The following is a 23,078-nucleotide window of genomic DNA, read 5'->3' on the forward strand; positions in this document are numbered from 1 at the left end:
GGAGGTAATATACAGCATAGTGACTATAGTTAATAATACTGTGTTGCATATTTGAAAGTTGCTAAGAGAATAGATCTTAAAAGTTCTCGTCGGGACTTCCCTGGCGGTCCAATGGTTAAGACTCTGCACTCCCAGTGCAGGGGGCACAGGTTCAACCCTGGTCGGGGAACTAAAATCCCACATGCCGCACAATGCAGCCAAAAAAAAAAGTCCTCATCACAGGTAAAGAAATTTGTAACTATTTGTGATGACAAATGTTAACTAGACATTGTGGTGATCACGTCACAATATATAGATATCAAATCATTATGTTGTGCACCTGAAGCTAATATAACGTTATATGTCAATTATACCTCAATAAAACAAACATTTAGACCAGTAGATTTTGAGTAAAGCAGATTACCCTCCACACTGTGGATAAGCCTCCTCCAATCAGTTGAAGGGCTGAAAAGAATTCTGAGGTTTCCTGAAGGAGATGGAATTCTCCACAAGACTTACCTTAAGTTTCAACCTGCTGGTTATCTCTACAAATTTCAGACTAGGCAGCTTCCCCCACCCTGTCTCTCTCTATATCAAAGTAAATCTATATATAAATAAATATAAATAATAACTTTTCTCTCAGTTCTGTTTCTCTGGAGAACTCTGATTAGTACCGAATGAAAGATATTATTAGTAGGAAGAAGTGTGTCAACTACCTAAGAGAAAAAAACTGTTTTCTAGGAGATAACTGTTTCCAGACAATTAATATGCTATGCTTGATTCTTAACCATTCATGAGAGGTTGGCACAATCTAGGCTTGCCAATACTTTGTGTGCTATCAGGCTGAGTTCTTCATGCCTGTTATTTTGTTCAAAAGTGCACCTTTAATTTAAACCATCCAAAGATTTCAACTGGCATTTCTCCTTCACAGCTTTGAATACAGTGAGATTTGGTGATATTGTTTTTGTCAGTTTTCCAAGTTTACAATAATGATGCTACTGAGCCCCTTTGCTGAATTAAATCCCAAAGGATTACTGGTCTAGTCTGACTGAGTTTACCACATTACAAAATATCTCCCCGAGAAAAAGTTCTGCCTTAGAAAGACAAAGATACCCAAAGCTCTGCTCTGCACTCAGATATCTTACACACTGCCCTTGCCACAAACCATGGGAGATCCAACAGGTGTGGCTCTGTAGAACTTCCTTCATCCTTGGCTTTGGTGAACAGAGTAAGAAGTGGCAGGGTGGATCCTGAGTTCAAAGGTAGGGAAAAGTCATCCAAGTTAGGAAAATTACCTCAGAGTTTCCTCTTGTGAAGTTACCAATTTATAATAAGAGATTAAATTTGAGTTGCTAGAACTCTAGCTGAAATTTACCATCATTTCCCCTTCCAATTCAAGGACGGCAAGAAAGAGAGAAGAATGCTGCTCCAGAGAGAGAAACAGTAAAGGATCCTTTGGATCCAAAACAGCCACACACACCCCTTTTTTTTTGCCACCTCTGGAATCCACACCAACTTTTCAGAACACAATGAAGTGTCTCTTTCATTTCTCTGAATGTAATATCTCAGTAAAAACACTGAGCCTTAAATATACATTACTTGGTAAACACTGATAGAAACAGCTATTGTCTGTATTCTTATTGCTATAGATCAGTAACCCAACTGGTCTTTGAGTAGCAAAGCTCTAGAGGCTCTAAGAAAGCTGCCTTCAATCTGACGTTCACACAGAAGCCACAGTTCTGGGGTAAGGTGGGACAAGGTGGGGAAGCACACCCCCAACTCATCAAGGACAGAAAGAGAACCGAGTGGCTGGGTGTGGGATGAGCTATCTATAGACACTTTGCCCCTTACCACCAGCCTCACTTCCTGCTGTGGGACTCCAGAGATGGAAGGAATTAGAGAACTGTCAGTTGTGATCTGCCATAGCTAAGAGGGTGGCATGACCTCCAAAAGTACAGGAAACGTGCATGTCAGCTCAGCTCAGCAGGTTCGGCCAGAAGGAGTGGAGCAAAGGCGAAGGGAACCCTGCCCCAGTGTGCTCACCCGATTTCTGCTCCTGGTTGATTAGGGTAGTAGGGTAGGGCTGCATGGAGCCCCTCCCATCCCCACTGGACAGAAGGTCCTGGTCTTCCTGGACCTTCCTGGGTGTTCCCTTTTGTAATTAAAAGATTAAGATCTATAGACTCACTCCATTTCAAAGTTTGGATTAGGGTTAGGACATGATTCAGCCACCCAAATATAAGCCACACAAATATAAGCCAACCTCTGGCTTAAAGAGGACAGAGTAACTCTGTCATTAGTTCAAAACAGGAATAATTCTGCCTTTGGTCCATAAATTGAAGAATTTTATGTCAAAAACTCTTTGGGAGAAGTCAGCAGATTGATACGGTAACTCTCTTGGTTCTACCACTGTTTCTTTTATTTCACGTAGCAGCCAGATTGAATCTATCCAGTCACGCTGGGGACAATGGACTACGTTGAAAGCCTAACAAAAGCATAGTTTTTTTTTGTTTTTGTTTTTTGCAGTATCCGGGCCTCTCACTGTTGTGGCCTCTCCTGTTGCGGAGCACAGGTTCCAGACGTGCAGGCTCAGCAGCCATGACTCACGGGCCCAGCCGCTCCGCGGCATGTGGGATCTTCCCGGACCGGGGCACGAACCTGTGTCCCCTGCATCGGCAGACGGACTCTCAACCACTGCGTCACCAGGGAAGCCCAAAAGCATAGTTTTTAATGGAGGCTTTTAAGTAATAAACAGTAGGAAAAGAGGGCTAAATGAGCAATGCACATGTGTCTCCAGGGTAAACAATAAGGAACAATAAAATATAAGGCAAGTATTCCCAGGACCTACCATTTGGGCCTGGTTCAGGGATAGGATAGTTCTCCTAAAGGAAACAAAATAGAAAAACCATTTAGTATGCATAACAACTTTACCTTATGAACATTTTCAATCTTTTTTTAAATTAAAGTTTCATTCAAATAATTCTTCTTATAATTAACACAGACTCAGACCATACTGCTGCTGGGTGGATGCCTGAGGGGCTACCCTGAATACTGCTGACTCTAACTTCTGACCTCATCCCACCCACTGGTGCAATTTGCCGTGGACCAAGAAAAAGTATACTACTTGCACACCCTGGGAGAAAGGATGCTTCTGGGTCTCTAATATGGAATGTGGAAAATACATCCTTAAATACAGATCTGTTTGGTCTGGCAAACTCATACAGGGCAAGGATGAGGTGTTTCTGGCAGTTGCACAGGAGGGTTTTTGTCTCTAGACAGGTTGGAGAAAGTGTGTGTGCTCCGCTCATTCACATCAGTGCACAGACCAATAGTTGTTACTTACTCTCTTCCAAAACCTCCCATGTGGTGTTTTAGAGGCCCCTTGGGAACACATAGGACCTGCATTTTGCCCACTCTCACTGAGTTAAAAAGCAATCTAGTGTTCACAGCTATTTATGATGAGGATGATGATAATTTACCAAGCTTTTTTCCCACTGCCAACTGGCTAGGAAATTCCTGGTGACAGGGAGGAAGGGCAGTGAGTAGCCAAATCCAAGTGTTCATTTTATTAATTCTTTGAAGGCAGCCAAGCAAGAAGAGGGAGAAGGGATGTAAAAAAGTGTTCACTGTACATACTGTGCCAGACAGTCTACTGGGCTTTACATACATCATGGCACATGGCCACCATTTGTAGATGAGAAACCTGAGGCTAGGAAGTTAAATAACTTGGTCAAGGTCACATGGCCAGAGTGGATAAACCAGGTCTAATCCCAGGTGTGTCTGACTCCCAAGTCTGCCTCACTGCATCCCACTGCACCCCCAAGGTAGAATCTGCCTTTTCTCCTTCAGTGGTGATGTAAGGAAAGTCAATCAGGGGATGAGTATTTTGGAACTGGGCCTAATGCACAGTGCTCTGGGAGGAAGCACTGCTCAAACCTTGCCTCCTTCAGAAGGCCTCCCCCAGATACTTTTATGGGTAGCAATAAATAATCCTAGGGCTGGGAAGGGATAGTTAGGGAGTTTGAGATCGACATGTACACTAAAATGGTTAACCAACAAGGACCTACTGTATAGCACAGGGAACTCTGCTCAGTGTTATGTGGCAGCCTGGATGGGATGGGAGTTTGGGGGAGAATGGATACATCTATAGGTATGGCTGAGTCGCTCTGCTGTGCACCTGAAACTATCACAACATGTCAATCGGCTATACTCCAAAATAAAAAAATAATAATAATCCTAGGGCTATTTTGCTAGCAAGATAAGTACCTAGTTGCCAAAGACTATGCCTTCCATCTCTGGCACCAGGTACAGTGCCCTGCTCCAAACCTGGGGGGCTTGCACTGGTTAAATAATCACCCTCCATAACAGTATTTCCATAGGAAGTCTGAGGTTCTTGCTCATTGGAGATTACCAGCCCTTTCTGTTGTAACAGCTCAATGCTTATCTGAACTCCCTGTCTCCAGTGAAACAAAGGTCAAAGGGATAATGCTAATGCTGATTAGCTAACACTGACCAACTTCCTTTTGTCAGGTCCTGTGCTAAGTGCTGTGTATGCATCACCTCAGCTCATCCGTAGGACAATCCCATGTAGTGCCTTTATTATTACCCCATTTTTTGTATGATGAGGCTGAGGAATGGGGAGATTTAGCAATTTGTCTATAGTAACACTAAGGTAGTAAATGATGGAGCTGCATCCAAAGCAGCATCACGTGGGGTCAAGAGGCAGCTTTTTCATCTCTTAATAAATTTGGAAGGCAGAGAGGAAAGAAGGAAGGAAGGAAAGGAGGGAGGGAAGGAGGGAATCCATCTAGGACCGGCAACTCCGGATAGCTGGCTGTCACCAAAACCTTTCTCAAAATTGCTGGTTCCACATCTGGCATTACACAGTATCAGGGACTGCTGTGTAAAGTTCTGCTTCTGTTACACAGAGTAAAATTTTAAATTGCAGGTTAAATTGAAACTAAAGAGTAAGTAAGGCCTTTTGTTTCAAACATGGAACTATACTCTCCCCCACCCTCATAGCCCCCTAAAGACACTAGTAGGCAGCTTCCCGGGCACTGGGAATTCCACAGCATACTCTTCACATCCTTGGCTCCAACCAGGCCAGGCCCAAACACCCCATTTGGGGTGGAAAGGTGGTAAGATCCAAACTCAAAGCCACAGTTGGGGACACCAAGTTGCCCTTGGGTCACTAGAGATTACTACTGTAATCTAGTGGAATTAACGGAGCTGACCAACTTTGCCCTTACCACCTGGGCAAAGCTGCAGCGTCTCTCCTGGACACCAGAGGGTGCTGTGCCGATAACCTGGTTTTTCCTTAGTAGCAGAACACACATTATGGAGAACTTAAATACCTCTCCCTGAAAACCAACTTTTTTTTCTCTTTCTTGTTGATTCTAATCACCCTTACAGCTCAGCTTGGCTCCTGTCTCCCTTCTCTGCAGGAGACATGCCACCTAAGCACTAGACCATGTTAAGACCAGTCTCTAAGTTTGTAAATATTATCCTAAGCGTGGCTGCAGGGCTCACAAGGTCTTCAAAAGTTATTACAGCATGGTTACTAAAAAAACCCTGCTTTTCATTTATGGTTCCTTGGTATGATGTTGGCTAAATCCTGTTTACTTAATCTCCTTTTCTGTCTCAGATTACGGTGGTGATATTCTTTCATTTATCCTATTTTTCATGTATCAAAATTTCTTAGCTCCTCTGAGATCGGGAACTTTCACTTTTAACCCCCTGCCCCCTTTCTTCATTCCCAAAGGTTTTGTAATCAGGCATATTCATAGTTTCCTGAACAGGATTTCTTATCTTTCTGTGAGTGATAGTGACAAGGGGATAAAGAGGAGTTGAGTAACTGTTCTTTACTGAGTTATGTAAGTTTTACAGCATTTTTCACTGAAATACTTAACTTACATACTCTCCTTTCCATGACCTTCAGGTCTCCCCACCACTGGCACCACCACCACAAATAAATCACGGAAATACTTCAGGAAGAACTCTCTGTGGGAACACAGAATCATCTCAAGTGCCTCTCACATCCTAAATGTTATCTTGCCTTTCCTAAATATATTTTCTCAAATTAGCTTAAATATATATTTCCTGAATATACACTATTGGCCCCCTTTCCTCAACTTCCAGCTGCACATCTGAATTCACACCCTCAGTACATCTTGCCTGGATTGCAGCAATGGCCTCAACATGAGGAGAAATTAGAAGATGCCCTTTCCCTCCTCCAGACAACATAGCTGGTACAGTGGTGAAGAACTCAGACTCTGGAATCGCTGTCTGTGCTGAAACCCAGGCTCCCCTCCAGGAGCTGTGTGACCTCGGGGCAGTTACATAACCTCTTTGTGCCTTCAATTTCCTCCCCTGTATAATGAAGATAATCATAAAATAGAGTGCCCTTGGGAATTCCCCACCAGTCCACTGGTTAGGATTCCTCGCTCTCACTGCCAAGGGCCAGGGTTCAATACCTGGTCAGGGAACTAAGATCCCACAAGCCATGCAGCACGGCCAAAACAAAACAAAAACAGTGCCCGACTCAAAGTAAATAAATTAGCTCTTATTATAAAAGAAATAAAATCAAAATCCTTTCTGTATAATCAGCTCACAATGCGGTTGAACCAGCTCTGGACAACCCTGTCCGTTTCCTCTTGAAAAGGGTAGTTTTTAAAAATTGTTTTGGGGAAAAGCTGTATTTCTCTTGTTTTCACGTCTATATTAAGAGAACTTGACTGCTCCTTAAAAGGCTGGAATTCAGAAGAAAGTCAAGTAGGATTCCAGCAGTGTTTTTAGGCTTGATTCTATCAGTTGAGTGTAAAAGCCGTACTCCCTGCCTTAGAGTAAGGGACAACAGGCAGGGCTAGGAGAAAGCGGCCAGTTTTGCCCTAGGTCCTTGCAGCCCACCTTTGCCACCTGCTCTGCCTGCCAGGTCTCCTGTCAACCTGTTGGCTGGCTGCCCTACACCCTTAAGGAGAGCGGAGCAGACAATCTTACTTTTGCTTCCCTCCCTCCTCAACTTTCCCCCTCCCTTCAGGGCTTGAAGGGTGTTTTGAGGATGGGAGGAAAATCCAAAGGTTTCCCATTTGGCCACTTTATCCTAAAAGGCTTTGTTCTAGCCGCATTGGTCCTGTCCTGGCAAACTCGGGGTCAAAGTAGAAGGGTCAGACACTCTCCCAAAGTTCACTGAGCCAGTCTCCAGCCTCCAGCCCAGGCTCTCTGGGCTCCAATCAGCCTCCTGCTGATAACAATCTTTCTAAAATGCAAATTCATTTAAAGTGCCCAGTGGCCCTGCAAAATCCTAAACCCCTCATTTTGCGGGCTACCTGCCTCCTTGCAAACCTCCTGCAATTCCCAAACCACCGCACACTCACTCCCTCACCTCAAGGGGGCCATTTCTCCACTGGCCAATTCCCCTCCTTCTTCACTGAGATCGCACAGGAGGTGGGAAGTGAGGGGAAGGGAGACATCTAGAATGACTTTCTAATTCCTGTGGGAACTCAGGGAGATTTTAGGTTTGGGTGTGTTGGGATTGTGGTGTCGGGGGACATCCAGGTGGGGTTGTCCAATAGGTCGCTGTACTCCTGGGACTGGGGATCAGGCATGGGTCAGGGACAGAGACTCATGAACATGAATCATGAACATGGAGAGAAACAATGACTTCCTGAAAAAGGCCTTCCCTATCCTCACCATCCTTCCTCTCCTGAGTTTCCCCAGCACCTACAATTGAATCCATATGGGATGGTTAAAGGATTATTTCTCAGCTGTGATAAATAAACTACAAAAAAATTCTTCCTAATTCAAAATGTATGAAAATAACTATACATGAACCTATTAGATGCTTCTTTATTTAAAGCAAAAATATGAAGACTCTGAGCTTGGTTGGATGCTCTAGCCTATTAGTATCACTGATTAAGTGCTCATTGTGTTCAGGTCTATGTAACTGAACATTTACATTTCTAAAACATTATGGAGCTGAATATCACTTCACAAAATCCAACCATATTTTCTCCAACAATTAATGTTCTTCTTGTAAATCTGGTTTGGGGAAAACTGCCAGCTTTAACAGCCACACTAAAAGACTTAACAAGTGGACGCCAATACGGTATACATGAGTACGTATTTTTCCTCCGTAATTTCTCTATCATGCAATTTTAAAAGAAAGTTTCCCCACATCCATCCATAATTTTAGTTTTCCCCACAGAACAGGGTTACTTTTACCAGGTCTCTTAGTAGTGCTAGGACTTATTACATAAAATGTTAAAATCCTATTTGTGGTATTGTTTACTGTTCCTCCTGCTTTTAGGGGAAAATGTTAGCTTTCTACATCTTGGCCTTTTGCAGACAAAGGCACTGCCCTTCCACAGGAGTTGGCAGAGATGGCAGTATTTGCTGGATTTAACTGCCTATTGTTTATCTGGTTGGGTTTTGTTTTATTGTTGAAACATAATTAAGATAAAAGTGAAAGGAGGCATTTCTTTAGGCTATTTGCTACTACCTAGTTTTCTCTTTTTCTGAAGGAGTTTTAGATTCTGTTTTCAGCCTCAACTGCCTCTGACTTATAAGTCTAGCTCAGGTATTAAAGGGTTAAGCGGCCTGCATTTCCTCACTCACAGTAATCTCCCAGTTTAACCCAGCTTTTCCTTGAAGACTTTCAGGGCCCTTTAATTTGATTCTATAGAAGCAAGCAGCTCTGTCTACTAGTAGCAAAACCAGGGAGAGACCTGACATTTAGGACCATTCCTCTTTCTACAATCCCCTCCTCCTCACCCAAAATCTTAACAGCAATGTGTATATGCAAGGAGGGGATGCCTTGAATGTGCTGTATTACAGATACAGAATTATCTTACTTTTTGAAATATCATTACAGATTCAAAGCAATTCTTTTGACACCTGGCATAATACATTTCCTCACAGAGCAAAACCTCTAAGAAATATCTTCATGGTACTCTGATTAATGTTTAAACTTGATGCTGACACACTATTTTCTCTGCCCTTTGTAATTAAACAACATTAACCCATCACTCTGAAATGATTCTTTTCCCTTTAACTTGTTCTCTTCTCATGCAGCTAATCATAAAACAAAAATGTGACTACATCCCCTGCATGGTGTCCACCTCACTGCTCCTGTTCTCCCTGTCCAGATGCCTGGAATCGGATAGAGCTGGCCATCAAGAATAAGGGAGATAACGTGTACTCAGTATGCTCCATGGACTGGCCCTGATAGGTGATGCAATATGCACAGAAATTGATAGGAGCATTTAGAAATGTTTACAGCATTCTGACATTGCTGCAGCATCCAAATGTTGGTACAAACATATTGGTCTATGGCCAACTGGAAATAAAAATAAAATTGGTCCTTCATCTCTGATACTTTGTGAAGCACAAACTATCCCATCAAACAGCTTCTTCAAAGAAAAACTAATTTGACTATTTGATATCCCAACTCTATGAACTAGTAATTCAGAGAGAGAATTCTGTAGGGGAGCAGAATTTGCCATCCCAAAATATGTCTCTAGGGCATATTAATTATTTTAAGCTGGCTATTTTTTTTAAGAAACAGCAGATTTGGGAAAAGCTCGAAAAACCCAAGTGACACATTTGTAAGGGAAATCTCCACTTATAAGGGTGTCTCCCTCAAAGTACCAAAAAGAGGAGTATGACCTAATCTCTAGAAACTCATCAGTGGAGAAGGCAATGACTTAAAACTGTATAACAACCTTACCCTTGTTTTCTGTGCTTTTCCTGGCAACCTCCCATAAGTGACTCACCCCGCCCTCAACATCTTCTTTTCTCTTTAGCTGAGGATGGTATTTAGGGTGAGGGCTTTGGCCATTTTGGCAACTTTCTCAGTTTTCCTGGGCCTCTCCCATGTATACATGTTAATAAATTTTTGTTTTTCCCCTGTCTCATGTCAATTTAATTCTTAGACCTGCCAGAAGAACCTAGAAAGGTAGAAGAAAATTTCTTACTCCCCGATACTATCTAATCCTCACACAACCCAGAGGTGAGTACTACTATCATCCCCATTATACAGACAGAAAACTGAAGCAGAAAGTAATTTGGCAAGTCATACAACCAGAAGCAGTAGAGCTGGGGCTAAACTCCACTCTGGCCCCAACCTGGCTTGTGACCTCGTTACTGTTTCCATTTGAAGAGATCTCAGCCAGCTGACACTGTTTGCTGATAGGCTGTTCGTCTCTATGCATCAGCTTGGTCACCTCTTCCACTGCTCCTTAAAAGTCCACATGTTCTCTATTTAAAATGGTGTGTGTGTGGGGAAGAGGGGATATAGGAGTCCTAAGTCCTCATGATAAGGAATGATATAAAGAAACGGACAGTCTCTCAGTATATACATGTGTATATACACTCCCACCCTCTCTGATTTACCACCCAACTTATAAATGCCCCAAAGCCCAAACCACTGTGCAGGCCCAAGTCCCCAGGCCACGGGGCACTGCCTCCACCCTTGCTGGGACTGTGGTGATCACTAGCTACCTAGTAGTGAAGGAGTTTAATTTTTCCTTCCCTGCAGCCACAGCTTGGAGAAAGAAAAGGGAATCCTGCCTTCTCCACAGGCAGGTAGGAGGAAGGCTGGGTGTCAGGTTTCCTTCCTGGTAGGTAGGGGACAAGTTTCAAGTGGCCCAGGTCTAACCCCATTTCAACCCCAAACCACTTAGCCTATTTGCTTTAAGGAAGGGGGTGCAAGGGCAGAGATACCCTACCAGGGAGTTCCCTATGGAGGCGCTGGGGGACGACCATGCTCAGGAAGGAGTGGTGAGGGCCAGAAGGGTCTGTGTTGGGTTGCAAGTGTCTCCAGATCCCTAGAACCAAGGTAATTTCTCAGAGATCCCAAAATGTCCTGTCCCAGAGACATCTTAAATTCAAGCCTGATCTCATCATTTTAATCTACTCTCCTTTGTCTAGTAAATGAACCCCATCACCTCCAACAGAGCTGGGGTCCTCCTGAATCCACCCTGAATGAACCCTTTCACCCAGTTAGCGTACAATATCCCACAACCATAAGCTACATTCTCCAGCCTATCACATTCTCATCTCTTTAGGATACACTCACCCCAACCCAGCGCCTAATTCAGTCAGGAGGGGATTCTAAGGCACAACTGATAAGACCAACTGTAGGTGAGCCTCCCCACCCTCCCTCTTCTTTATTCAAGGCTTTGTTCTACTGAGCCACATAAACAGTGGCTGAGCAGTGGGAGAGCCTGAGTTTAGGAATTAAGGTAAAGCAGATACTGGGGTTGTAATTACAGTTCTGCTCATTATTAGGTACATGACTTTGAGGCAGGCCCTGAGCAGATGGAGAGGCAGGGCCTATCTACCTCTCCAGCTTCACCACCGGTGCATTCAGTGCATCACACTATTTACAGGACCGGTAAACAAGACTCGCGATTTTGCACTTCACTTAGTTTGCACTTGCTCTTCCACTTACATGAATGACCCCCAGTTTCCGTCCAAGAAACAGCTAAGTAGCATCCATCTCTTCCAGAGCCTCTACCCTGGGCCAAGGGCACCCTGTGAGGCCTTTACTCTCTATGCTCCATCAAAGCCCTCACACAGTTTTATTGTTTACAGCACCTGTCTGACTCCCTAGAGCAGCTTGGGGGTAGGGGCTGTGTCCTCCTCCTCCTCTCTGGACCCCCAGCCCAGTGCTTGGCACATGGCAGGCACCCTCTCATCTAGTAAATGTTTGTAGAATGCAGGACTGAGCTTGAAATCACTCTGTAAGCTGTGTAGAGCTGTCACTTTCCTTTCTTCATAATACCATCTGGCATTTGCAGCAATAAAAACTAATAGTGTCACTTTAATTCAGGACCTTGGGTGGAAGCTCCAAGGGGAGTAGAAAGAACACTGGAATGGGAGTCTGAACTTCTGGGTTCTTTTCTGGGCTCTGTTAACTAATGAAGCCTGTCAGCTTGGAGATGGCACTTTCCTCAGCTGAGGAAATGATGAGTTGGCTCTGGGCAGGAGTTCTTAGTCTGGGGTTCACAGACCTCTAGAGGGTCTATGAAGGAGAGGCTTAAAGGAAGTCCATGAACTCTCTGAAACTGCTGCCAAACTCCATCTGTTTGCATTCTGTGGGGAGAGAGACCACAGATTCTCAAACAGTCAAGAACTGCTAATCTGGATACTTTTCTGAGTCTCTCCAATCTAGACCTTGGCGCATGTTCTCTGTGAGGGGGAAGGAAGTGCTAGGGAACAGCAGAGATGGCCGGCACTGGTCCCACATACCCACTGCCCAGGCCCGCCTGCGAAGGGCTCTGTCAAGGGAGCCCTGGCACAACCACAGGGCTGACTCTGCAGCTCCCAGAACTTTGGCCCCATGAGCCACTGAGCAGAGGCAGGATCTGGAGTGGAGAAGACACACACATAATGCTCTTAAAGGGACAGGGGAGCAGCATCAGGAAGGAAAATGGCTGGAACATGAACCAGATGTGGACTACGGGAGGTAAGGAGGAAAGGAGCTTTAGAACATGAAGACTATCAAGATCCAGAAATCTGGAACAGGCATGGCGAACACCAAGAGTCTTGGAGATGGAGGCCTGTGCTGGCAGGAAAGTGGAAGGAGCTCGCACTTTCTGAGTATCTATTAAGTGCTAGGTACTCCGCTGATCATAATAATCCTGCAAAGGAGGTTTTATCTGCCCCAAGCATGAAAGATTAAATACGAGTTCCACAGCTTTTAAATGTCCCTATGGCCCCCCTTTCTGCCCTGCACTGTCTACTCAGAGAAGTTCAGTACGTGTCCTCTAAACCAGGCAGCCTCTCTGGTGTCTCTTCTGCGAAGTGCAATGACAAGAGGCTGGACTATGTATGAATCTGCAGCTGGCAAAGGAGGGAGAAGGCTTCAATCATTTTGCAACCTTCCTGGGTTCTGGCCACGTGCCGGCCACTGGGCTCGGTTCCAGAAGGCCACGCGACAAGAACCCTGCTCTTAGCACCTTAAAACTAACCGCCTACCGTGCCCCTCCCCCCAACATGGTAACCAGATCCTATCTGGGCGGCCTGGGCGCGCAGTGTGGGGCCCGCACCGCGCTGGAATTGGCCAGCTCAGACCGCGGCTGCGCTTGGAAGTGAATAGGGCAGGAACGGGCAAGACTTCCCACTCCCATTCCAGTTTTACCAAGCGCAGGTCTCCGGGTCCGTGTACCACCAGGGAGAGGTTCTCGGGCTTGGCCGCCGCCATGTCGCTCTCTACCTCTTGGGTCCGCCGAGGCTGCAATCCGCAGCTCTTGAGGTGGTTCGGTTGGCGACCCCGTGCAGAGCTGGGGATAAGGGGCGGTAGGCTGGGCTTTGCCTGGGAGCGCGCGCCCGGCCCGGGGCGGGGTTTCCTAGTCCCTGACAGCCGGGGCGGGGCTTGCGTGGAGGGGCGGGGCGGGGCGGGACTGCCCTGCTCCCTCCCCATGGCAAGCCAGGGAAGGGCGTGGGGTGGGGGATTGGGGGTAGGGGATTGGGAGAGGGGGGCCGGGGGCTGGGGAGGAGGGGGTAAGGAGGGGTAGAGAGTGTAGGGAGGGAGTAGGGAGTGGGTGGGGAGGGGTAGGGAGGGGTGGCAAAGGCCAACCCAGATCCACCTGCACTGTTTGTCTGTCTCACATCCAAGGGGTCCAATCTGCCCTGAAGGTAGTCTGCAGAGGCAACCCCCCCCAGACCAGAGTTCTGAAACTTTAGCTGCAGAATAAGGGGGATGGGCAATGTGGGGCAGTTTCTCAGGACCAGCACTGAGATTTTGATGCAGTAAAGTCTAGTCGCAGCTGAGGCCTGAGGGTCAGTATTATTAGCATTGATAATGCTGAGGCTGCAGGTGGGGCACGGTCTACAAGTGGGAAACAGGCCCTGCATTGATGCAGTGTCCATGTTGGCCCCATGTCCCCAGCATCCACAAAGTGCCTGGCACCAGAAGTGAATGAACGAGTTGGTGCGTCATCCCACGGGCCTGACACATCAGTGTAAAGGAGCTGTGAAATGAAATCTGTGAGCCACTTTCTCTTAACCAGCTCTGCTTCTTATATTAGAAGCAGGATTTCTGCCCAGATTTTTTCTTGAAGCCTCTCTCCCCTTCAACAAATAGTGAAGTTTTACTCTAAGGGGAGTGAGCTGCCCTCTGGAAAGGCCTAAGTCTGCAAAGGCCCCACCCTCCTTTTCAGACTTTGAAGACAGTGTAGGGATTTCATTCCCTACAGCCTTTCCTCCTCCTCCAGACACTCTACCAGATCCTCTGACCTCCTCCTGGACACTTTCCCCAGCACCTCATTCCTTGAAGATGTCTCAGTGCGGCACCTACTGCAGGCCTCACATATGGGACACAGCCTGTATTTTCACCAGTACTCATCCCTTCCGAAGATGCACTGGAAGACCACTGAGGCTAAGGCCTCATATCTTTCTTTCTTTTCTTTTTTTTTAATATTTTATTTATTTATTTACTTATTTGGCTGCCCTGGGTCTTAGTTTCAGCATGTGGGATCTTTAGTCACGGTATGTGAACTCTTAGTTGCAGCATATGGGATCTAGTTTCCTGACCAGGTATCGAAACCGGGACCCCTGCACTGGAAGCACAGAGTCTTAGCCAATGGACCACCAGGGAAGTCCCAGGCCTCATTTCTTAAACAGAACCTGGTAAAGTGTTCTGTACAGTGTAGGATCTCAAAAACAAAATTGTTTTTTGGATGATGAACATGGATCAAGCTCTGGAATGCCAATAACGACAAAAAGGGAAGTGGCGGGGGGAGCGGGGGGCGTATTACAAGGTATAACAGGCAGTGGGATGGATTTTGCAGGGGACTTGCAGAGTTAGTCCTGTTTTTGCTTTGAGACGCCTCCCACAAGGTGTGGCTGTGCTTGGCTTGTTCCCCAGGTTGTTCCTGCACTCAGCTCCTGAGCAGGCCTCGGGGAGATGACTGACTAGGAGTTGCCTGCCTTCGCTCATGCACCTGAATTTAAAATTCAGCCTCCCCTCCTTGTCTTGAGGAGTTTCATCACAGTCTCCCAGAATGTGTTTCCAATGAAAGCTGAAGATGGAGAAAGCCCCAGGAATGGCTTAAGAGCTGAGGGCTACTTGAAGTAGACACTTCTTGAGTTTTAAATTAAGAAAACAGAACACCAGAACCAAAGCAAGATCACTAAAATAATGACACAACTGCCACACTTGGAGTGGTATTTGTTTTCTCCTGAGCAATAGGACTTTGAAACTCTCTTGAAGGTTGTTGGCTGAGGACCAAGAGATTTGGAAGGGCAGGAGATACCTTTAAAAATATATTCTATGACTAGGGCCCTTTATAGAAAAATTAACATGGTGAGTTGATAAGGATTCTTAAGAAACTGACATTTTTAAAACAAAAAAGCAAGTTGTTATTATAGTATTTAAACTTGTTGTGATATTTCTACATAATTTCCTAACAAAGACCAGCATCCACAATGGTGAGCAACAGGTTTTTTAGGCATTTTACTGAATAAGGGATAAAATGCTGGCTTTGCCTTTGCTGGTGGCCTGCTTAGCACAGCTTCTCTGGGCTTCTGCCTAACTTTCCCAAACAGTACGGCACTTTTAGGCACTCTCTCCACTGAATAACTTCAACAACTTGTCAGTAAAATTCTGCTGTGAAAACGTATTTGGAATTTAAAAATTAAATCACAGGATGCATATCTTCTGGGGGCACATATCCAGAAAAAGGGACACATTAGCCCACGGAACATCCTATCACTGATACAGGGTTACTTCAGATCTGGAATTTTACACAGTATACCAACAAGAAAAATCAGTGTGCTAAGGCGCCTTAGTGTTCCAAAGATCAGAACAGTTATAAAACTCTGATTTCCGGATTTCTCCATTTGGTCATCAACTATTCAATTACTCAAACCTGGCTATTTATAACAAAAGAAAGAAAGAAACAACAACAACAAAAAAAACCCCAAAAAGAAACCATGAGGTTTCCTGCAGACCTTGGAAATAAGGTTACCAATGAGAGTTAAACTAGTAAAATCCATATGTAATGGATGAGATTAATGGGCTTCCCCAAGGAACTAGTAATATACCTGCCTTTAGCAGATCTCAAGAAAGGATTAAGAAGGGTTAGAAAAAGGAACTAAGAGGGCAGGAATTTTAATCTAGAACTATCCAGGGGAGAGAGGCGCTTGGTGGTAGTGGTGGCCGTGCTGCTGGCACAGAAGAGTGCAAGCAAGCGGACATGGAGTTAAAGGTTACTCCCACATGTCAGCTGAGGATGATAACTTGGACTTAGACAAATGGTAGAAGTAGAGATGGAGTGAAGAGGATAGATTTATTTTTGAGGTAGGTTCCATGGGACTTGGTAGGGGATTGGCTTATAGAAGTTGAGGAGAATGTAGTGGAAAGGTCTACTCTCAGATTTCTGACATGATTAACTGGAGGGATGAGATATAATTATCTGATACAGACAGCACTGAGGGAGGAGAAGTTTTGGGAGAAAGATCAGGCAGGTAATTTTGGATAGGCCAAGTCTGAGATGCCTATGAGACATCCAGGTGAAATGACCACGTGATATAAGAGCATGTTTAATATAAGGGTCTGGGAAAGTCTAGGCTTGAAAAGTCTAGACTAAATTTGGAATCACTGATATATAGACTATATTTAAAGCAATAAGAGAAATGAGATAACATAGTGAGAGGGTGTAGCATGAAAAAAGAGACAGCTCAGGTCTAAGCTCTGAGCATCCAACACTGAGGGATGAGGAAAAGAAAGCAGGACCAGCAAAGGATCCTGAGAATTAGTGAAGCCCTAATAGGAAAAGGCAGTGTTTTAAGAAGGAAGTGGCCAACTGTTGAATACTTATGAGAAGTCAAGGTAGAAACCAAAAAGTATCTCGTGGATTTAGCAACAAGGAAGTTATTGGTGATCATGGAAAATGGTTTTAGTGCAAAGATGGGAATAGGAGCCATAATAGGTTGGGATCATTCATCCATTCATTCAGCAAATATGTAATAAATATCTACGACATGCCAGGTACAAGGTGTTCGGGAGACAATGAACAAGACAAACACAATCCCCACTTCAGGGAGGGGAAGCTATTAAATAGATAATCACAAAAGTAATGACTCATCCATAATAATGGTAAAAGCTATGAAGAAAAAGGTAAGCATACCACAAAAGTGTGTAACAGGGAAACTCAGTCTAGCTTGAGAGCAAGGAAAGTTTGCTCCAAGACAGTGAATGTATAAGCTGTACTTGAAAGAATTAGGTAGTCACAGCAGTGAGACAAAGGAGAGAGTGTATATTCCCTGCTGAAGGAACCACACACATGGAATCCTCAAGGGGGAGGAGACCATCATTAAATGTCAACAGTGGGGGAGGGCCACATTGAGCAAGGGGACCCAACCCAGGGGTATATATAGGTCTTCCAGTGTTTCACATTGTTAAAAATGCAGAAGTGCAAGAAGAAATGTGAGAACGTCTGTGGCTGAAGACCTCAGGGAAAAAGCTGGAAAATTATACTTCTCTAAGGTGAGGAGTTCACTTTAAGGTACAAAGTCTATTTTGCAGCAAGAACAGGGAGCATAGCTTAGTGGTGGAAGCTCCAGAACTGGTTTGGTTCTGAGAATCAGAGAAGATGGGTTGAATAAGGAATCCTGTTGACAAGGAGGCAATGGGAAAGAACTGGTAGGTTCTGTTATAAACATCTCAACAGCTGCCTATCTTTGTGGCTGGGAGAAGTAGGAGCTAAAAGAGCTCTTATAGACAATCTGGGTCATAGGGGAAATTCCTGTTAGCCTAGAACTTAGCCTTGTCCTCTTCCTTCATGTCATGTCTACAAATAGCTGGTCAGGAATAATTTACTTCATTCAGAAATTAGTTATCCATAAAGGATTGTAATAGGAACTATACAAACATCATACAGGAAAAAAGGAAAGGGAAAAAATGAAAAGAACATTCACCAGAAAAATATTGTTGGGGGGCAAATGAAACTTGTGATAGAAGAGTTTGTCATAAAACTGAGGGCATCTAATGTGGACATACTACACACTGGAGGTAAGGAGGGGGTAAATGAGGGGGTGGCAGCTTGAGTGGGATGAGAAGGGCATCCTCACAGGGGAGTGGTAGTAACATGGAGTGTCAAAGCCCTAGAAAGGTGAGGAGGAGTCCATCTGGGGGGAGCACAGCTCAGGGTGAGGTGAGGGAGACTGAGTATGATGAAGAGGATGACCATGAGGAGGAGCCAGTGTGGGGTGTGGGAGCCTGGGTAAGTTGGGGACAGCATGTGCTTTGGTGAGGGGGCAAATAAGTAAATATATCAAGGATGATGGGAGCAAGGTTTCACTGTTAGAGAAGGAAGTTACAAGTATGGAAAGACAGGGAATTCCCTGGAGGTCCAGTGGTTAGGACTCTGGGCTTTCACTGCTGAGGGCACAGGTTCAGTCCCTGGTTGGGGAGCTAAGATCCCGCAAGCCGCGTGGTGTGGCCAAAAAAACAACAACAAAAACAAATACAGAAAGAGAGAAAAACAGAATGAACCCTGTGTGGTGTTGGATAAAATTGAAGAGATCAGTGTGAACTTATGGTTTTCAATACAGACAGACAAATAAATATAAATATCTGTATGTGTACACACACACTCCATAGTTCTGTCTACTGAAAGAGCTTGGGAACAGTGATACTCAACAGCAAAAAGCACATGTAACACCAAATCTTGGCTTCTAAATACCATTCTCCACTAACAGAAACTAGGTCTCCTTGAAGAAATGACTTAATCTAGGGCTGAGAAAGGAAAAGTATGCTGAGAAAGGAACATACAGGATGAACCTGTGAACTTGTTGTGGCAGAAAGTAAGGAAGTATTCCAAGAATGATGAAATATATTAAAGGTCACAGAAGCCAGCCTGAAGACACTTCTACTGGTCAAATTAGAGAAAAATTGAGCATAAAAATAAATAATAATAGTAACAGATCATAACCCATTGAATAAAATAGGAAACCACAACTCCATAATGATAAAAATTAATTAACACTTTGAAAGTTTGACAAAGAATGGGTAGTTACATAATCCAAAGCACTTACCCACAAAGTGTTAATTAATTATACAGGGAAAAGAGTAACTTTATAATGGAGAAGACTGGCATATATCACCTTAATCAAGTGATCAAAGTTGGTACCATAAGGAATGGGGCAAATTGCAATTCTATACCACTTGATAGGACACAATGAGAAGAAAACATTAGTAGTAGCATTACTACTGAGATATTCATGCCCAAAATGCATAAAATGAATCTAATAATGAGAAAGCATTAGACAAGACCAAACTAAGCAACATCCTACAATAACTGGTCTTTAATCTTTAAACATGTCAATGTCATGGAAGTCAAAGAAAGCCTGAGGAAATGTTTCAGACTGAGGGAAACTAAAAAGATATGACACTTAAATGCAACACAGGATTCTGAATTGGATCCTTTTGCTATAAAGGACATTATTGGGACAACTGGTAAAATCTGAATGAGGTCTGAGGGTTAGCTGATAGTAATACTATATATCAATGTTAATATCCTAATTTTGAGGGGGCATCATGTTGGCAATTTATACTCCATGGGTTAGGAAATAAAGTACTTTGTATTGTACTTGTAACTTTTCCAGAAATAAAAATTTAAAAATAAAGATGAAGGGAAATTTAATAATGCACTTGCCTTTATAAGAAAATAGCATAAAGCAGAGATGAAAAGCTCAGGGAAGCAATCCTGAAATATTAGAAAGAAATGAAGTGTGAGCTGGAAGACCTCAGGAAGGAAAGTAGAATAAAACAAGAACATAAATTAAAAAAAAAAAGAAAGAAAGTAAAATTGGAAGTATCACAAAGGAGAAAGACCCTGCCAAAAACACAGCAAAGGACATAGAGGACAGGATTGAGGACAGTAAGCAAAATGAAATGGAAATGAGAAGTTTAAAGGGATTAAAGCTTAAATGATAGATACGAAAGATAGGCAAAAGAGATCCAATAGTTGCATAATGGATTTCCTGATAAAGAAAACCAAAATAACAGAACAGAAAATCATTTCAATGTATAATTCAAGAATATGTTCCAAAAATAAAAGAACATTTGAATCTACAAAGATCACACCATATCCAAGTTAAAGTTAACATGGAAAGGTCAACTCTGAGAAGCAGTTACTTGGTCTCACAGATAAATAAAGAATCCTTTTGCACCTAGGCAAATAATCAAGTCATTTAAAAGGGGGGAAAAATTCAGGCTTAGCTTAGACATTTCCATAGAAATATTCATTGCTAGAAGCAATGCCTAGGAAGTCCTCAAGGAAAGTAAGTGTCGCCCATATATTTTATACCCAGCCAACTGTGGTTTACCCAAAAAGGCATAGTGAGACACTTTTGAACATGCAAGAACTCAAGAAATATTGTTTCCATGAGCCTTTCTTGAAGTAACTACTAGAAGATGAACTTAAGCCAACCGAGTGATGAATGAGAAAACTATGGCAAAAAGAAAAGGGCTATAGAGGGCAGGAGAAGGAGAAGAAAAGAAAATATACTAATTTCAGGGACTTCCCTGGTGGTCCAGTGGTTAAGAATCTGCCTTCTAATGCAGGGGACATGGGTTTGATCCCTGGTCAGGGAACTAAGATCCCACATGCCACGGAGCAACTAAGCCCACACGCCACAAATAGAGAGTCTGCGCGCCACAACTATTGAGCCTGTGCTCTTTGAACCCCACATGCCACAACAAGAGAGAAGCCCACGTGCCACAACAAACAGCCCACATGCCACAACAAAAAAAGATCCTGCATGCTGCACTGAAGATCACATGTGCTGCAACTAAGACCTGATGCAGCCAAATAAATAATAAAATAAATTAATTAAAAAAAAGAAAATATACTAATTTTATTATTTGTTCAAATTAGGGAATTGATAAAATAATGACTAAGAAATGAAGATTAGGTGTATAAGTTATAAAGACACCCACTGAAACAAAAATATAAGCCTTCCAAATTTTCAGAAAAAATAAAAACACATACCACATTTTCAGAGTTTTTAAAGAATCTATGAATAGAAGGCGTCATATCAAATAATGTGACAGAACTAAGACTAACTATATGTCAATTTGATAAATATAAATGGACCAAAATAATTTACTAAAAGAAATTTACTGAATCAAAGCAAAATCCAATTTTATTCCGTATACAAGGGATCCAAAACAAAATAATTTAGAAATCTTTGCAATTGCAAACAAGAAGAAAGCAGAGGTTGTAATTTTAACATCAGGCAAGGTTAACATCAGGACAAACAGGTGTTAAAGGTGACAAATAATAGTCATTTATAATGATAAAGAATGCAATTCACATTAAGTTTACAAAGTTATGAATATATGTACCAAAAAATATAGCATCAACATGAATATTAATTAAATCATAAAACCACAGGATATACAAGGAAAAATAGAAACACAGTAGTAGGAGCCTTAAAGACTTTGGTCTAAAATGCATAATTAATAACATAGATAACATTTTCTAAAAGAAAATACACTTTCCTTTAAGTATCTATGAATAATTCACAAAAACTGACCATATATTAGACCAAAAAGAAAATCTGTGTAAAGTACAAATGGTACAAATAGTATAGATAACATTTTCCAAACACAGGCAATAAAAAAAGAGGGAACCCTTTCTAATTTGTTTTATGAGGCCAGCATAACCTTAATACCCAAATCAGACAAGGACATTACAAGAAAGGAAAATTACAGGCCAATCTCTCTCATAAATGTAGATGCAAAAATACTGAACAAAATATTAGCAAATTTAATTTCAATAATACATTAAAAGCATGTGTGGTTCTTAAAAGCTCAACATGAGTTGATATGCAGTCAGGTTTGAACCACTGTTTACGTGGTATAAGATGTTGTCACCAGGCAACATAATAGTAAATTTCCAATTGAAATGTCAGTTTGGAAGCTTGACTTTTCACAGTCATTTTTCATAGTTACTTCATATTATGTAGGAAGAGGCTGAACTTTGAAATCAGACTTATCTGGAATGGAGTCACAATTCTATAATTTACCAGTTATGTTATTTTGGACAAGTCTTAGAGTCAGTTTTTTCAGCTTTAAAATGAGAATAACACTACTCCATAATGATCATTTGTGGAATCAATGAGACAGTACTTATATGGACAGTATGTTGGGTTGACATCCCAGTGTATCCTCGAACTTAGGATAAAATCAATAAGATCCAGATAAAAGGGATGAGATCAGACACCAGGAGAAACGACACAAAGGGATTATTTGTGAATGTGTAATAGATGAGTCTCACCCAGATCAAATTAAAGTGACATGGGTATATTGTCATTTCAGAAAAATAGGATGGGACTCGATTAGGTTAAATTTAAACCTAAATCAGTTGCATAGTAATGTGAGAAGAAAAAAAAATGTGCTAGCAGAAGGGGTACTTTGTTTCCAAAAACACCCTAGAAAGATAGTTTCCTGACCTGAAAGTATGAGGAGCCAGTCTCTATAGATGGGACATCCCCATGACAGATGTAGAGGCATCAGGCCACAAAGCAGGCTGGCATCAGCCACTGGAACCATCCCCTCCCCCACTCCCTGGTTTCATGCTTCTGAAACCATCTTTTGGTGACGTTTTGACTTCCACACAGATTTGCCCACAGGAAGGGGAGGTACTGGTGAGCCAACAGTGTATCCAATCAACTCCCTTAGAGCTGTATGGGTGGAAATCTAAACATCCTAGACCAGGACCTTGTCCACCTCACTTCCCCTAGTGCCTTGGAGTTGCTGGTGAGGATACTTGGTTACCGTTTGTAGTTTCCATCTTTTCCTCCCACCCCAATCTACTCAAGTTACATGAAAATAAGGAGGGAAGAGGAGGCTTTGGTGATTCAGGTTTCTGGGGTGGCTGCTACATGATTCATCAAAGACAAGGTTGTGATGATGATTTTTCAGAGTTACCAAATACTAACTAGCCCTTACCCCTTCTGAAGGAAAACCGGATTATTAATTTTTATATGGTCACTGCTGGTTCCTTCTCTAATGTTTTAGATAAAAATCTTGTATTAACCAAGTTCTTTCTCCTTCTCATTGCCTAGTTCTAAGCCTCTCTTTTCTT

General features: G+C 43.0%; 1 protein-coding gene across 2 annotated transcripts in view; it reads right to left on the minus strand.

Moving 5' to 3' along the window:
- SORD (sorbitol dehydrogenase) overlaps positions 1–13,413 on the minus strand; it is a 35,543-nt gene extending 22,130 nt beyond the window's left edge. For both annotated transcript variants that reach the window (XM_033408444.2, XM_004281259.4), the window contains exons 1-2: positions 13,121–13,413; positions 2,828–2,861 (exon numbers count right to left, since the gene is read on the minus strand). In XM_033408444.2, coding sequence (XP_033264335.2) covers positions 2,828–2,861; positions 13,121–13,402 — 316 coding nt within the window. In that variant the 5' untranslated portion in view covers positions 13,403–13,413. The remainder of the gene's footprint in view (positions 1–2,827; positions 2,862–13,120) is intronic.
- Between the last annotated feature and the right edge of the window lie 9,665 nt (positions 13,414–23,078).

The sequence above is a fragment of the Orcinus orca genome, chromosome 2 (assembly GCF_937001465.1).
Source record: "Orcinus orca chromosome 2, mOrcOrc1.1, whole genome shotgun sequence".
In the NCBI taxonomy this organism is placed as follows: domain Eukaryota; kingdom Metazoa; phylum Chordata; class Mammalia; order Artiodactyla; family Delphinidae; genus Orcinus; species Orcinus orca.